The 17,075-nt window shown below is 33.5% G+C and overlaps 1 protein-coding gene across 6 annotated transcripts in view; it reads right to left on the reverse strand.

The window, feature by feature from the left end:
* The window catches only part of AGL (amylo-alpha-1, 6-glucosidase, 4-alpha-glucanotransferase), an 89,954-nt gene that overhangs the window by 23,873 nt on the left and 49,006 nt on the right, over positions 1 to 17,075 (reverse strand). For all 6 annotated transcript variants that reach the window (XM_023640238.2, XM_023640240.2, XM_070266209.1 and 3 more), the window contains 13 exon segments: positions 16,214 to 16,337; positions 15,471 to 15,634; positions 15,107 to 15,208; positions 14,840 to 14,995; positions 14,592 to 14,742; positions 12,277 to 12,401; positions 12,075 to 12,187; positions 11,826 to 11,960; positions 9,163 to 9,293; positions 5,845 to 5,981; positions 5,456 to 5,589; positions 4,392 to 4,567; positions 1,012 to 1,114 (listed from right to left, as the gene is read on the reverse strand). In XM_023640238.2, the coding sequence (XP_023496006.1) occupies positions 1,012 to 1,114; positions 4,392 to 4,567; positions 5,456 to 5,589; positions 5,845 to 5,981; positions 9,163 to 9,293; positions 11,826 to 11,960; positions 12,075 to 12,187; positions 12,277 to 12,401; positions 14,592 to 14,742; positions 14,840 to 14,995; positions 15,107 to 15,208; positions 15,471 to 15,634; positions 16,214 to 16,337 (1,751 nt within the window).

The following is a 17,075-nucleotide window of genomic DNA, read 5'->3' on the forward strand; positions in this document are numbered from 1 at the left end:
TAGATTTCCACCTGTCAACTCTGCCCTCTCTACCCCCAGCTTTGGATTCAGGAGGTCCGGCCTAGGGACCAAGAATTCGCATTTCTAACATGCTCTCAGATGATGGTGACACTGCTGATTTGTGGAACACACTTTGAGTGGCACTGCTGTGGAGCTTTTCTGTTCTACCTCTGATAAATTCATTAGTATTATTGTGACATAAGAAAACACCATTTCGGGGGCCAGCTCTGTGGCCAAGTGTTCAAGTTCGCACACTCCGCTTCGGTGGCTCGGGGTTTCGCTGGTTCAGATCCAGGAAGCAGACATGGCACCGCTCATCAGGCCATGCTGAGGTGGTGTCCCACATAGCTCAACCAGAGGCACTCACAACTAGAATATACAACCATGTACTGAGGGATTTTGGAGAGAAGAAGAAAAAGAAAAAAAGAAGAAGATTGGCAACATATGTTAGCTCAGGTGCCAATCTTTCAAAAAAAAAAAAAAGAAAACACCATTTTAAGTCTAGAAAACATAAAACTGGAGGTTACATGGCCTGACAACAAATAGAGGAAAACCTGTTATTATAATTCTTCCTACAGAACTCAGTCAGAGAGCCAGCAATGTTTTCATTATAAACGGACAAAAATGATAGACTTTCAAATTTTACCTAAAAGTTTATCTGAGTTCTCATATGTTACTTAATTCAGGCATAGAAATTTTACTCTTTAGTGAGTGATGTTAGTAACACAGTTAGACAGTTTTTACTTTTACTGACATAAATGAGCAAACGCTGAAGATATCCTGACCTGTAACATGAGAGACTAGAATTTAGTAACTGCAAAGATTTTCACTCCTTTGAAATTCTATGATCCTATTAAATGCAAAAAACATGCAAAAAATAAAATAAAAAAACACTTAAGGAAAACATGCCTCCCAAATGTTGAGAATAGATGGATTTGAAGGAAACTTTGAAGAGCACGTGAAGAACATGCAGGCATAAACTTGCACTGCAATGTTTTAGAGATCTCCTACCTGGCCTCCAAATAGCGTCCCGTAACCAGCAGCAGACCTCTGAGCGCAATGAAGGTATCCCTTCCCCAGCAGCGGAAAATGCCAGCAGAAAAATGAGGTAAGCCTAACAGGAAGCACAACAAAGTAATGTGTTAATCTTAATAACATACGCCAGCCTTTGGACACTATTACTATGGATCAGTTGGTCTAAACCTGGGGGACCACAGGCCTGAGCTAGAGGGAGTCTGTAAATCCTCTAAAATTATCGGCAAAATGCTCGTCTATACTCATGACTACTTTTGTGCAATGAGATTCCAGATTCTTATCAGATTCTTCCAGGAATCTGTGACTCAAGAGAGATTAAGAACCAGGGCCGGAGGGACTGGCCCCGTGGCCGAGTGGTTAAGTTCGCTCGCTCCGCTGCAGGTGGCCCAGTGTTTTGTTGGTTCGAATCCTGGGCGCGGACATGGCACTGCTCATCAAACCACACTGAGGCAGTGTCCCACATGCCACAACTAGAAGGACCCACAATGAGGAATATATACAACTATGTACCGGGGGACTTGGGGAGAAAAAGGAAAAAATAAAATCTTAAAAAAAAAAAAAAAAAAGAACCAGGGCTGGAGACGGGTGCCTATCTGAATCGACTCAAATGTGTGAGTCTTTAAACACAGACAATAAAACTAAAGATTAAAATCAGAGATCAAATATTTAACACATAAACACTTAATATAATGTTAATGATATATTTGAAAAGATCCTACCTGCAATTTATAGGCAACAAATTAATCTAAATGAAATTATTACCTTAATATACAATTAAATATTAATCTATTACTCGAGTTAAACTTTATTACTAAATTTCCCATTAATTCAAAACAACTTAAAAGTGTTACACTTTGTTATCCAGAAACAGTTTTTACAGATGAAAACAAGGATTTCAGCTGTCAAATAACTTGAACATTCTAGGTACTTGTAGCCTTTATGCATGAGATAAAATAGGACGGCTGATGGATAAAATCTAAAATTTTACTTTTAGATTGAGTTTGGTTTCTTGTCAAATGTGTAAAGAAATACAACTGTTATCTGTATTTGTAATAAAAACAAAAAAGTAGTAGGAAAGTAAAACAAAGGCAAATGGCATTTCACTCAAAAAAAGAACTATGCTAAAGCATAAATATAACAAATTTTTCAGGAAGGGAAACTTGAGGACACAAATAAAATGTACACAGCATTCATTCATAACTAACTTCCAAGCACTTAACACTATCTGACATTATCTTGTTTTGTTTGTTTCCTGGTTTGTTGAATGAATGATTGTCCTTTCCAGTAGAAAATCAGATCCACGATAACAGAAACCTCATCTTCCTTGTTTACCAAAGTATATCTATCATTGAAAATTGTAACTGGTACATTATAAAAATTTACTGAATGAATAAAATAAGAGACTAATTATAAAAGGTAAATCTAGAGGTGAAAGAATTTGACTAAGATAAAAGAAAAGTTTGGTAATTTCTAAGTGTACTTCACAATTGAAGTTTCTGCTTACTGGGTCTTCACCTTCCTGGAGATCAGAAATTATTTTCTTCTGTTAAGAAAGATCAGAACTAAAGGTAACATTAGACATTTCTCTTTATATTGCCTCCAAAATAATGGTACAAAATTTCCGTAAATGGTTTGTGTATTATTTATACATGGTTGATATATATGGCTTATATATGGTTGATGATGATAATTTTGATGACGACGATGATGATGACAACAGCTAACATATATATAGCACTCTGTGCCACACAGACTTCCTGGTACTTTAATTCATTTAACACCCTGTATGAAATATAAGTATAGATAGATTCAAAGGTGAGTTTAAGTTGGTATGTCTTAAAACACAGGTAGTATATCTTTGTTAAATGGTCAAAACCATAAAATCTCTAGCACTCATATGTGCAAATGTTTGTATAACTTTTTGACCTCTAAGACTATATGACTTATAGATTACATATCTTCTGAGTGATTCCTACTTTATCATTATTATAAAAGTCTACAATTATAATTTTTTTTCACTACTGTCACCAAAGGAAGGTATACTTGGCCTTGGTATTATTCATTTTAAAATGAACCCGAAAAACATATCTGCAAGTCTGAGTATATTTTGTTAGTATGGAGTATATAAAACAATCCCTTGGGATGCTAGATGTAAGTATCAGAACTTCTATTTATATTTATCAACTTACCTGTTTAGTTTCTAGTTTTGTTTTATCGTGTACCTGATATATAAGTATATCAGGGATCATAACTTACATAAGCATATCATTTATGATATCAGTATATTTATTTTGGGAGTGCTTAACAACAGCAGTGCATGATCAAACATGTTAAGATCACTATTTTATGTACAAGGCTTTTAAACAGTAGGCTTTAAAACCAAATTCTGCATATCAAATTTTTTTTGCCATGATGGCCCAGTTCAGTTTTATGAGCATCTGCATGAATTCACAGGGGAAAGATAAGGACCAGAAGGAAATCAAATAGATCAAATCAAATTAAATAAAAAAATTTGAGTGAAAATCTAAAACACAATTATATAATTAAGACATTCAGAGGGTTCACATGATCACTCTAAATAAAAAGTTAATTTCTTTTTTAGTTGTTGGGTCTCACCAAGTCATTTTTCTTGGTCTAAGCAGAGGCAAATTTAAGGGTAAAAAGAGGAAATCATATTTACAATACTATTACTTTCATCTTACAATTTGGTATTTTTCAGTTTAGTTTGGAAAGTTCTGTACTTCAGTGGCCTCAAATGTTAAGTACTTTCTAGAAATAGCTTGAAATATATTAAAGAGAAAACAAAAGGCTGTCCTTTGCCTATTTTGCTTACTTAGATGTCACTTGTTTCAGGTTTTATTACTACTTCCAGGAAAGGATGCCAACAAATATAGCTGAAAACATTTGACTGCAATTAGACACAATAAAAAAAATCACTTAACGTTTGTTTTCTTTTTGTAACTTGTAGAGGACCTATACATGATATCTTGGCAATAACAAGGTTGGGTTAAGTTTTAAAAATTGGGAAAGAAGTATAACATAATTGAAAAAGGGTAGTAAAACAAATCTGGTAAGAAAATACAAACTGTCAATAGTGGGAAAAAATAAAAACATGCTGAAGAAAAAAATTAACCAGCCACAATAAAAAATGCACATAAATGCCTGTTGCACAGTCATAATTAAATAGTAAGCATGGTTACTCTTTTTACAAGTGAATATCTATGAAATTTTACTAAGCAGTAACATAAAATCTTGAATAACATCATGAGATTTTTTTTAAGTAATTGTTTCCCCATAACTTTTCCCCTTGGAATAATATTGATTTACACATCTTAACCTTGTATGTAATTTCTTACCTGCAGCTAGAGACCCACAACACTGCTCCTTTTCTTTTGTGATCTCATTTACTCTATATGGTAGATCCGTAAGGGAAGGTGAAAGAAGTGGCAGAGAAGGGAATTTTCCTACTCCACACATTTGGACTGAACCCAGAGAAAGGTGTTTCACAAAGGTAGAACCATTCTGAACAAAGCTGGAACAAAGGGATGGAGCTTAAAATATTGTTTGTACAAATGCAAAAATTTTTATTTATTTTTAAAAAATGTTATTGTGGTAAGAACACTTGAGATCTACCCTCTTAGATTTTTAAGTGTATAATACAATATTGTTATTTTATTTATAGGCACAATGCTGTACAGCATATATGTAAAACTTATTCATGTTGCATAACTGAAATTTTATACCCATTGATTCAAAAGTTTTTAGCAGTATTATTTTACTTGGTTCCTTTCCTTCAAATAATCTTTCTACACAAATGTGTAACAATGGTAATATCACGTGAAAGAAATTTTCAGTTTGGTTAGATTTCAGAACTGCTTTCATTTCACCCAATATTCTAACTAGCTTTAAGTCTAAGTCCTGTTGTGAAACAAATGGTAGGACTGAAGTTTAGTTCTTTCTGAAATCATCCTCAAATCGATTTGGTGGCTCTTCACTAGCACATCATGATCTGTGTTTTCATTTCAGGGAAATTCATCATTAAAGGCAAATTTCATTCGTAATAATAGCAGAATATTTTTTCTTTTAATTAATGCACAATTAGAAAAAGAACTGTGTATGTATATTCTAAAAATTGTACCCATTACTTAAGTCAATGAACAAATAGAAACAACATAAAACAACTAAATTTTCCCATAAACATATTTCTATAGCTTTATAGAACAGATTTTAATACCTGAGTTTATTTTTGTATGCTCCAGATTAAACGATGCTAATAAATTTACTATCCACTTACACAAATTTTCAGTTCTATGAGTCTTTGACAGTTCCTCAATAAAATGCTTTTAAGAGTATGAATAAACTGACTCTGATATGGTTTCTACAAAGACATGCCTATTTACTCAAGCTTTGTTGGGCATACCTTGACATCTGCTTCCATGCTATATCCAGGAGAGTGGTGTATGCACCAATTAATATAGCATCAAAGTAACATGGAATAAGATAACGGGGGATCTGCTTCAGGTAGAGGAACATAGCCTGCAACCATTTACCAACCTGTTGTAAAAAATAATTTAAAAAAGTTAATTTGGTTTGTTTACAGGCAAGGTGTATTTTAAGAGGTAAATCCAAACATGCAACCCTACTATCTAGTAATCTATCAACTGTATTTCCATTTATTAGAAATGAAGGATGATAAAGAATGCAGGACAATGTTTCAGGTTAGAAAACAATATAAATATTTTATATAGCATAGTAATATAGTTCTTACTGTGCCCTTGTTTTTTTGGACTAGAATATAGCTTTACTTACTTCAGCAATAGTTCCTGATCGTGAAATAAGCCGGCTACTGACATAGTCAATCATCCAATCTCCAGATCTCAAATTGTCACAAAAGGGATGCCCCAAGTCATTCCTTGGTCTTATTTCTGCCAATATGGACATTAATCCTGAAAATTCAGAGAAATATCATGCTATATTATTGGCAGAGGTAATACGTTCCCATAGCCTGGGCTGCTGCTAGTCTCTCATGATTTGGAGTGAACACATATTGAGGTAGACACAAGGGCTGCGTAGTCCACAGTGCACTTTCCAGGGCTGGAGATAACAGTGGAAACACTGGCTTGAACCAAGCTACACAGGCACACTGAAGGGGGCTACTGTCACAGGGGCTTAATTCCAAGGTTCCTATCTTCTGAGACTGGTCTTGTTCTTTTCGATTTTAATGTTATAATATCTAAAGGCAACTGCATGGTTTCCCTGCCTAAGGCATCTGGGGGAAGAAAATTGATAAGTTTGTGTCTTTTCATATTGAAAAGTTGTAGATTCATTAATGTTTAGGCAAGATTTAAGGAAATCACAGAACCATTTTCAGAGAGAGCAAGAGCATATATGGTGTTAAGAATAAAGCCAGCTTTGGAAAGAATCTTTGAAATATAACAGGAGGTACTTGGAATTAAAGTATCAAAGTGAGGTATGCAGGAATATTCTCAAGTAATACTCAAATAGAAGCATTAGATTCCTATGCATATATAGCAGATTCTGTTATTTCAATGACAGAACAATAGTACTTCTTTCATTACTCAATAAAGTAATAATTTCCATCTTAAAAAAATTATATTGGCTTCACTGTCTTCACTTAGCTTAATGACGGGGATATGTTCTGAGAAATGTGGCATTAGGCGATTTCATCAATATGCAAACATCGAGTGCACTTACACAAACCTGATGATAGCCTACTACACATCTAGGCTGTACGGTACTAATCTTATAGGACCACTATCATACATGTGGTCCATTGTTGACTGAAACATCATTATATGGCGCATGACTGTATTTAGTTAGTTAGAATTTAATTAATTTTGTTATATATATAGCATGTCGAGAAATTAAAAAATAAATACATAAATTTAAGATATAGTTCTCTTCCTCAAGGGGCTTACAAATCTTCTTTGGGAAACAAAGCTTAAAACATAAAAAAATTAGAAAACAAGACAGTATAACGCCGTATAAAATAACGTTCTACAGATGCTCTAGCACTTTCAGGAAAGGTAAATATTGCAAAGTAAATAATCAGATCCACTTGTTGAAAACTGGAATGACACGATGGAGCTGTGTTTTAAGAAAACAGATCTGATGATGACTCAGTGGGATAGAATGATTTGTGGAAGAGGTAACAAGAGGTTGGAAAACTAGTTAGTTGTTTTTTTTTTTTTCTGCTTTTTCTCTCCAAATCCCCCCAGTACATAGATGTATATTTTAGTTGTGGGTCCTTCTAGTTGTGGCATGTGGGACGCCACCTCAGCGTGGCCTGATGAGTGGTACCATGTCCATGCCCAGGATCCAAACCAGTGAATCCCTGGGCTGCCGAAGTGTAGCGCATGAACTTAACCACTTGGCCACGGGGCCGGCCCCCTAGTTAGTTGGCTTTGTAGACAAGACTTAGTCCTAGAATAGAGTGATAACTGTGGAAATAGAAAGGATATGGTATGCCAAAGAACAGACAAAAAAATCTACATCATAATTTCTGATGGAATATTGAGAATGAAAGGAGCAGATCCAAAAATGGATTCCTGGATTCCAACATGACTGAATATGTAGTATTGTAAGACACAGGGAAGTAGGAAGGGGAATTTTGTTTAGGGGAGAGAAAGGCCAATGAAGTGGTTAAGTTTGATTTAATCTTAGGGTGCTGTTAATAGCCTGCTGGAAATATTAAACTGTTAGAGAGAAAAGAGATTAGTATACAGTAAAAAATAAATCAGGGAAGGGTAATTATATTTAGACAGGATGAGTAAAATCATTTTATGAGAAAGTAAAGACAATTAGTAAAGAATTAGACTCAATTTTAAGAAAGACAAAGGCCAGAAAAGAAGTTCACAGAAGTGTGGTCTTCTCAGTCAAGCAGAAGTTCAATGGCTCACAGTGAAAATGGAGTAGAGATCTGCTTAAGACTAGTAGCATAAATATTTCTTTATTACAGCAAAAACACTTTATGTTGAAAAGGAGAATGTTTTAGAAAAAAATAAAATGTCACTAGTACAAAATGTCACAAAAAAAGTTACTAATAGCTTCTTATGTGCTTGGAAGGTATAAAAGCTAAGAAATAAGAACCTCAAAAAGGGCAAACATTCTTTCTTGAAGTACAATCTACTTAACGGAGTTTTAAAGCTAACAGTTACCAAGTAATTACTACGAATTAAGCGTTATGTAAATGCTTTAGGTGTCTTAACTCATTTAAATCTAACAGTAAGTTCTTGTGCTAGGTACTATTACTATCTCCATTTACAGATGAGGAAACTGGGCAATGGAGAGTTTAACTACTCCAAAGTTATACAGCTAGTCAGTATAACCTGGGGAGTCTGATTCTAAAGCCTAACTCTTACCACAATAACAAAGATTCACAAAATACATTACACTAATTACTAAAATAAGGCAACATATTTTAAGGGTCAAGTAAGAGGTATAGTAGATAAATAGAGTGCATGTCCAGAGTACAAAGAAATTGCTGTGAAAAGCAATAGTTAAGGAAGTCTTTGTGGAAGATGTAAGAATTGAATTGGCCCTTAAAGATGAGTTAGATGGACAAAGAAATAACAGGGAGTTGAAAAGTTGGCATGCTAAGTGGGAAACTACATGGACCAGGAATACAGATGATAAACCAAATTTCCTGAATAAAAATCTAAGAAAATATTACAAACAAGATGGATTAAATTGATAGTTAAATATTTAGTTCCTGTATCCCATCTTACAACTACTCTAACTACATAATATTTTACTATAAGTTCTCCTTGTAGGATTAAACAAATATGCAGCAAAAAATATTTCCATTTAGATGAAAGTACTATATTTACACCTAGTCTCATTTGGGGCCCAAATAAATTATCTCATTTAATCCTCAGAAAAGCCTATGAATTAGGCAATAGTATTCACATTTTATAGAGGTAGAAATTGGGGCACAGAGAGGTTCAGTTACTTGCCAGAGATCAATCAACGAGTAAGCGGCAGAGCCATAATTTGAATCCCAGAAGTCGAACTCTGAATAGTACTCTTATTTCTGTAAGGAAGACATCATCTAACCCCATGCAACCCCTGCCCCGCAAAAGCTTAACTATCCTTATACTTGCTTACCTTGAAGACCTGCATATTTAAGAGACGACCAGTTTGGTATGTTATAACACCCTCCACCATCTTCTTGTTCTTCTGATTCACATCGATAAAGGACCTGATTTAGCTCAGCCAAAGTTAATTTAGAGGCAATACTAAGAATTAGAAAATAAAGAGAACTGGTTAAATATATTGAAATTTCACTTGCACTCCATAAAAATAAAAAAGAAAATCTGAAGGATAACCATAAAATGTCTCAGTAATGTACATTTTAGGAACTCAGCATTATAACATACATCAGAAACAATATATATTATAAATAATAATTTAAGGATAAAACATGTTAAAAATTCAATTAGAAGTAACATTTCTTCCAAGCCAAGGAAACAATCAAGTGCCAAATTTTGTTAATTAGAAGTATGCTGGAAAAATCTTTTGGTGCTATATTCTTTATCTTATCAATTTGTGTTTTCAATCTTTCTAGTTCAGACTTAGTTTTCTTCCTCCTTTATATTCTCCTTTGTGGGACATCAAGAACTTTTTCTGCGAATTATCTTAAACTCAAAATACTTATCAAAGGACCAGTAAAGGGATAATCAAAAGTCACAGTTAACCACTTTAGAAATCACGTAGTACTCTGCTTTTGTATTTCTCTCCTTTTCCCTTCTCTCCTCTCCTAAAGTTGCGTTGCCCTTCAGCTTGGTTATTCAAGGGGCCAGAATCGTCTTTGATAAAGATGCTTCTTGCTAATGGTCAGAAGGAAGTCTTTAACTATCATGGCTTTGACTTTCCTTTGTTCAGTTAGCAGTCAGACTGTATAATCGACCACGCCTGAATACAACTGAAACCCTACTTCCTCGCACTTCCAGCTGCTCAGGTAATTTCATTTTACATAACTGAATACATTTCCTCTTGAATACTATGTGAACACATATCCTTTTGAATGTACTTCCTTCTTTTTCTTTTAGTTCTGTCTCAACTTAGAAAATCGCTGTCAGCTGTTTTGTTCCCTCTGTCTCTGCTAGCCTCCGCCCTCACTGCTGGGGCTGACCCTCCCTCTGCAGTATGTGAGTCAAGTCTGAGTCAAATCTATTAGCAGCCTCAGTACCAACTCCATTCGAGGGCAATATTCTTCAGCATGTAGCCTGTGAACTTCTTGCATAGGAATTACCTGGAGAGCTTATTAAAACGGATTTCTTGGCCTTGCCCCAAGATAACGTGAATAGGTCTGAGGAGGAGTGTGCATTTTATAAACCTTCCGTAGAAACACAAAACTGCTTTGTCACAGATTTTTTAGACTGCAACTACTTTACTAAGTGTAGTTTGAATTAAGAGTTAATATCCTTAATGATAAAGTGCCAATAAAACAACAAAACCGAACACAACAGAAAAATGAGCTAATATGTAAAATACTTCACTGAATAAATACAAATGCTGATCAAAAAAATTAGCTTAATTTTTAAAATAAATTAAAATGGGATGTAATTTTAAAGTATTTTCTATTTACCAACTTGATTGGTAATAGTTAACACTTATTGATCACTTACTACGTGTCAAACACTGTTCTATGTGTTTTACATAAGTATTTCTCATAACTCTGTAAGAGAGGCACTATAATTATATTAGGTAACTTGCCCAAGGTCTTACTTAGGGCTAATACAGTCTGAAATTGGATTCAAACCCAGTTAGTCAGGTAGCATAATCTGATTATATTCTATGCTCTTAAACATCATATTAAATAATACATACTCAGTATTGGTAGGGATATGGGATAATGGACTCTTACATAGAACCGAAAATATTAATTAATATAATCTTTCTGGAGGAGATTTGATAGTATTAAAAGCCTGAAACATATGAATATAGTCTAACCGAGAAATTCCATTTCTGGAAATTTATCCTAGCCCTCATGACAGCAAACATAGATTGGGCACTTATTATGTGCTGTCATTGTGTTAAGTGCTTTATATGCATTATCCTATTTAATCCTTACAAAATCTAAGACATAGGCATTATTATAAGCCCCACTTTCCAGATGAGGAAACTGAAATGAAGAAAGTCTCAATAACTTGTCCAAGATCATACTAACAGTGGTGAAGCTGAAGTTAAACCAGCCCTACACTTCAAAACCTATACTCTTTGGTACTATGTGGTATGACCTAGTAAGGGAATGATTAGTAAGGGAATAACTAAGGATTTATGCAAAGATGAATGTAGAAAGACATACCTAATGGGGAATAATTGGAAGCAATCTTGACATCCAAAAAATGGAGACTGATCAAATAAATTATAGTATAGCAACATATTAGAATAATACTTTGGCATTAAAAAAAATGATGTGGTAAGGAGTATGATGTATACAACTTAGTCTCAACTAGTCCAGAAAAATTTGTGTGTATGTATAGATAGAGAAGTATGTATATGTGTGAGTGTGTACGTCTGCATGTACATATCTATAACTATATATAAAGAGTGCATGAGTGTGAGACAGCGTGCATGCACGCACACATACAAATGATAAAGTAATAGGGCAAAATGTTAACAATAGCTGATGCTGACACTGCTGGTCCTGGGACTACCCTTTGAGTAGCAAGAATATGGAAGACCCTTAAAACTGATTACATCAGGCTTGTGGTAATTTATCAGTTATTAAAGTGGCAAACCTCCATAAAATAAGGCATACTTACGAAGCAAAAGGAATTTTCAATATAGGATCTGCGTTGTCAACAGCAAGGCTCCCAGATTTAAAGTGAGGACTGAATTGTGTCAGATGATTTCGAAGAATTCCAACAGCAACTTGTGCATGTGGATCAAGACTAACTCTGAAAACATTAATTAAAAAATGGTTAATTTTTAGGAATAATTTATTCAAAATTAACGCTATATATAAACTATTTTATATATAAGCAAAGTGAACAGTTTGAACTCTAACATACCTGAATATAATAACACTTCCTGGAGTCAAGTTTTCAAACTCTATTTCTTGAACAAATTCATTGGGTCCTTTTGTGACAATTCCAGCATGTTTAACAATTTTACTTTCATTAAGCTTAAAAACAATTACAGAAAACCATTCAACAAATAATTCTAATGTCCTTAAAATGTTAAACACAGTAGTAAAACAAGAGTCTCAAATACCTGAATATGTTCTCTAATTTCTACTGTGATATCTGGCATTCCATTGATTGAGTTTTCATCCTTCTTATAAGGTATTGTATGTCTCTCAATAGTTCTAGCTTCAAGAACTACTTCTTCAATTTTGCCTGGAAATACAAAAAAATTTTTAACAAAATTTCATATTAAACCACCTGGAATTAGGAATTGCTAAAAGCATTTTAAATCATCTAATTTAAAGTTGAACATGAACTATCAGTTAATTAAAAATATACAAAACAATCTGAAAGTAGATGATTCTACCCAAGATGCACTTTTCACACAATTCTTTTTTTTAATAAAAAATCACAACTTAATTAACAAACCTTTATTTGAAAAGAGATCTTATCAAATAATAACTTAGCTCTGGGGAACAATATACAACCTGCTTAATTTTGAGCAGAGAGAAAGTAAATCACTTGAAAGGCTTACATTTTTAAAAAATGGAATATTTCAGAAATACAAAAAGTAGGAAAAAACTTAAAACACCCAGATCCTACTACTTAGCTTGAGAAAACATTGCAAATCCAACTGAACCCCGTGTACCCTTTCTTCCCCTTCAGAGGTAATCACTACCTGCAGTTTGGTGTTCATTGATCTTGTGCATTTTTACTAAATATGAATGTTTCCCTGAACAACTTGTATTATTTTCCAAGTTTTATTAAAGTAGATTCAAGTTATATATATAAATATCTATGTATACATTTCAGTAACTTGTTTTTCATTGGACAACACTGTGTTTTTTAGATTTGTTCACATTGCTACATTAGCTTTAGCTCATTTATTTCAAATGCCACATAGTACTCCACTGTGTGAATACACCAAAATGCATTCATTCTATTAAGATTATCACTAATTTTTCTCTGTTATAAATCATGTTACAATAAATATTCTTGTGCATGTCCCTAATGGAAATGCATGAGGATTTTTCAGATATATTCCTGGGAGTGGCACTGCTGGGTCAAAGAATATATTAAACTTCAACTTTTATTATTTAAATAATTTAAGCTTTAAGCCATTAATCTGATAATACAGGACTTTTTGATCTAGAAATTCTACTTCTGGAAATATACACTAAGGAAATTGTTCAGAAGAAAAAAAATTATTCCTAGCATATATTCAAATCTTAAATAAGAACACTACTAAACATTCTAAAGAATATTAAAAATGGAATACTAACATAAAATATGAAACATTGAAGATAATGAAAATCACAATTTTGTTGACTCACAAAATGGAAATGTTTTAAGAATGATCAGTGATCAAAACAAAACCTGAGATAATACCGTGCAACTGACTGCAGCCACGCAAAACTATACATGTACATTAGCAACAATCAAATAAGATTACTGAATATAAATTTGTGAACAGTTAAAAAACTAACGAACATTTAACCCTAAAGCTATTCATGTTGATAATTTTTAAAAAGTAGAGTTATGCATATTTAGCAACTAGCAACCAAAATAGAATATGATGATTTTTATGGGACTCTTCATTTACTCAATTAATCAAAGACTTGGACAGCTGCTATATACACAGGAGCATGTCATGTTATGCTATGATATATCATATATAATAATAAGTGAGGAAATAAAATACACACATCTAGAAAAAAATCAAGCAATGATAAAGATATACCTCAGGGATGTATTTTATAATTAATGGCTAAAGGAGTGATATAGAGAGACTATAATTGCTATAGAGATCACTGATTACTTAGAGAAGTTCTGGAAGGAAGTGGAACTTTAGTCCTTGAAAGACATAAAGAATTCATATATAGGTGGAAATAAGACTACTTGGAGATCAGTGAAAATATCTATTTGGCTGAAATAGTGGAGTGATAGAGGACTAGGAAGGTAGATGAGGATGGATTATGAAGAGTCTTAAATATTAAATTATTTTCCATTTTGGTTTATACATGTGTGTACATATGTGCATACACATACACAAACACACACAAATGTACAGGTATATACATATACATAAACACATGAATATACATATATATTTTCCAGGGAATAGAAGAAATACACGTTCATTTTATACAAATTAGGAAATAAGGGAATAAGATGAAACCAAAACTACTTCACAACTCAAAAAATGTTAACATTTGAAAGTATTTCTGTCCAGATTTTGTTCCATGTAGTAAAAATATGTTACCAAAAATTTCTAATTCTTTTTCTCAACTACATCCACACTTGCAATGTGTTATAATATATGATATACAACAATTTAAAATAATAGTATAATTTAATATAACAATCTAATATAATCACAGTAACATTTTTAGATAGCATTACCAGGGATGTACATATGAGGCACTTCCTTGCTGTAAAATGACGTCTTGGGATTCCTGAAAGCAGTTCTCGACACAGACACAACAGACTGATGGATGCTAGGTGAGTGCCTTGTTACCGCCACTATATCTTGATCAACCTGATCCACATACACCTGACAAACAGAAAGAGAAAACGCATTAGCGCTCAAACTGGAAAGACGTACTCTGAAACTGAACCTTAAGAAAGAAACAGAAAATTTAGTTTCTTGCCTGAATGAAACCCTTGGCCCCAAGCTCTTGATGAAGTTTATTGATAGCACGCCTGGCTGCAATAATTCCGCTTTGGAAATTGACTTCACCTGTATTTGATGGCAATGCTTCAGGATTCCACTTAGTATAAAATCGTTCTTCAGAAACCACTGAAATCTGAACAAAGTTAAAACTTAGCCATGTTACATTTTATGACAATGAGAAATTTCAGTAAAAATGCTCAAAGTTGTTGGCCACGTGGATTTTAAAAACAACACATAAACAAACCTGATGAGGCACTAATTCATCATAGCCTTTAGTACTTCCACTAGCACAAGATGCCATAGAAACAATCGTGGAACTCGGGAGAGCATCATATGCTGACCTATGCTAGAAAACAATAAAAAACCAAAAAGTTCATTTTCTTTCAAATGCAAAGTTACATCCTATTGCATAGTGAAGTAAAAGGATAATTACATGAATACATTCTATAAGATATATTAATTTGCTTTAAAACAAACATTCTAAAAACTTTGTACCACAATCACACATAAATTTAAGCTACTATTTTGAAGTATGTGGATATTATTGCCACTAAATATCAAAACATTTAGCAAAATAAGTCAATACAAGAAACAGATTAGATGCTTACCACAATAGGACACTCATTATCATGGGTGATATCCATAAACAGGGCATGTGCAATAGCTGGCATTAAAGGCCTCAAACAGGGCTGAACAAAGGACCCAACAGGCTCTCCTCCATATCGGTAAACTAATCTGCCCTCCTCATGGCTATCAGCTGCACTCATTGCCTCTGCAAAGCATTACAGAACACTTTAAAAATCTTCATTACTAATATTCAAGAAGTTAGACTTCTTACCATGACTGACTTTCAAAATAAGTCCACATAAATATTATTAAAAAAACCTGCTTTAAACATTTAAACAAATGTCCATTAGTTTAAGTGACCAAAAAAGTCTTCTCTATAACTTAACTGGAGAAACGGCTCATACAGGTAAAAGGGAACTTATGTTGTTTAGTAGGATGTTGGTTATATAAAATCTATGGGAAAAAATCAAGATTACATCATTCATCCAGGTAGGAGACAAGAAACATATTTGTATATTTTCAACAATAAAATAATGGTTTTGTTCATGAGTCATCAATTCATCCCACTGCTCTTTCAATTTAAAATGTCATTTTACCCCAATGTAGAATGTTTTACTTATAAAAACAGACTGAGTTATATTAGAAAATTTTGTGTAGAATATTTCAAAGAACATTAGCTATGCTGAAAATTATTAAGCACTATATTTAAAGCTATTAAATCCCTTTTAATCTACATGAACAAAAACTAAAGTTTTAGATGGGAAATACACTTCAACAAGCCTACCTCTTATTAAGGAACTAATGCCCAGTCTAGTAACAAAGATATTGTCCAGGTCTTCGCTTCCTGTGAACAGTTCAGCTACTACATATAAATTGGGTTGCAATTTCCTAGCGGCATCCAACATGTACTGCAAAAAGCACAGTTACAAATGTAAGAGAAAGAGAAAAGCAAGGTTGGAGTTAGGGGGAAGAAGAGGAGGCAAGACTAGGCATGGATTTGACATAGGAAAGTACGATGTAGCAAGACAAAATGGAAATCCAAGAAGAATTTCCAAATAAATTTAATTGTGCATGTGTAAGAAAACATAAAACAAACCAATACACACAGGTAACAAGAGAATTTATAGAGAGAATAAAACATTTACAAAGGAAGATTAGATTTTGCAAAGATATAGGGACACAAGGGGGAAAAAAGGAAGAAGAAAAATGTTAGTGTCACATTAAAAAATGTAAACCATAATACTGCAATTCTGCTAGGCTTTCCCCTGTTTTACGTGTTTATTTTTAATACCTCTAATCAGACTATTAATTTCCAGGCAGTTGACTCTAAGCCATCATTGATAAATTCCCTGCTGGTGAATCATTTAGCCTTTGCAAAGATTAGGTCTGACTGACTAGACTGAAGCCAGCTTTTCCTACAGATTACAATAAACTCTTAATCTTTCAGAAATCAGATCAGTTTCAAAATTTTTTTAACATAACGTTTGCACAAAGGTTCATGAAATACTTGAAATTCTATTGGCAAACAAGCAAGACCCTAGAGGATTTCGTACCTTAAAATTAAGCAAATTAAGATTTAATATTATGTTTTGCCATAATGTTCTAACAATCTTACAAGTATATATTTTTTGCTGTTGCTAAAGGCA

Source organism: Equus caballus, chromosome 5 (genome assembly GCF_041296265.1).
Source record: "Equus caballus isolate H_3958 breed thoroughbred chromosome 5, TB-T2T, whole genome shotgun sequence".
Lineage (NCBI taxonomy): Eukaryota > Metazoa > Chordata > Mammalia > Perissodactyla > Equidae > Equus > Equus caballus.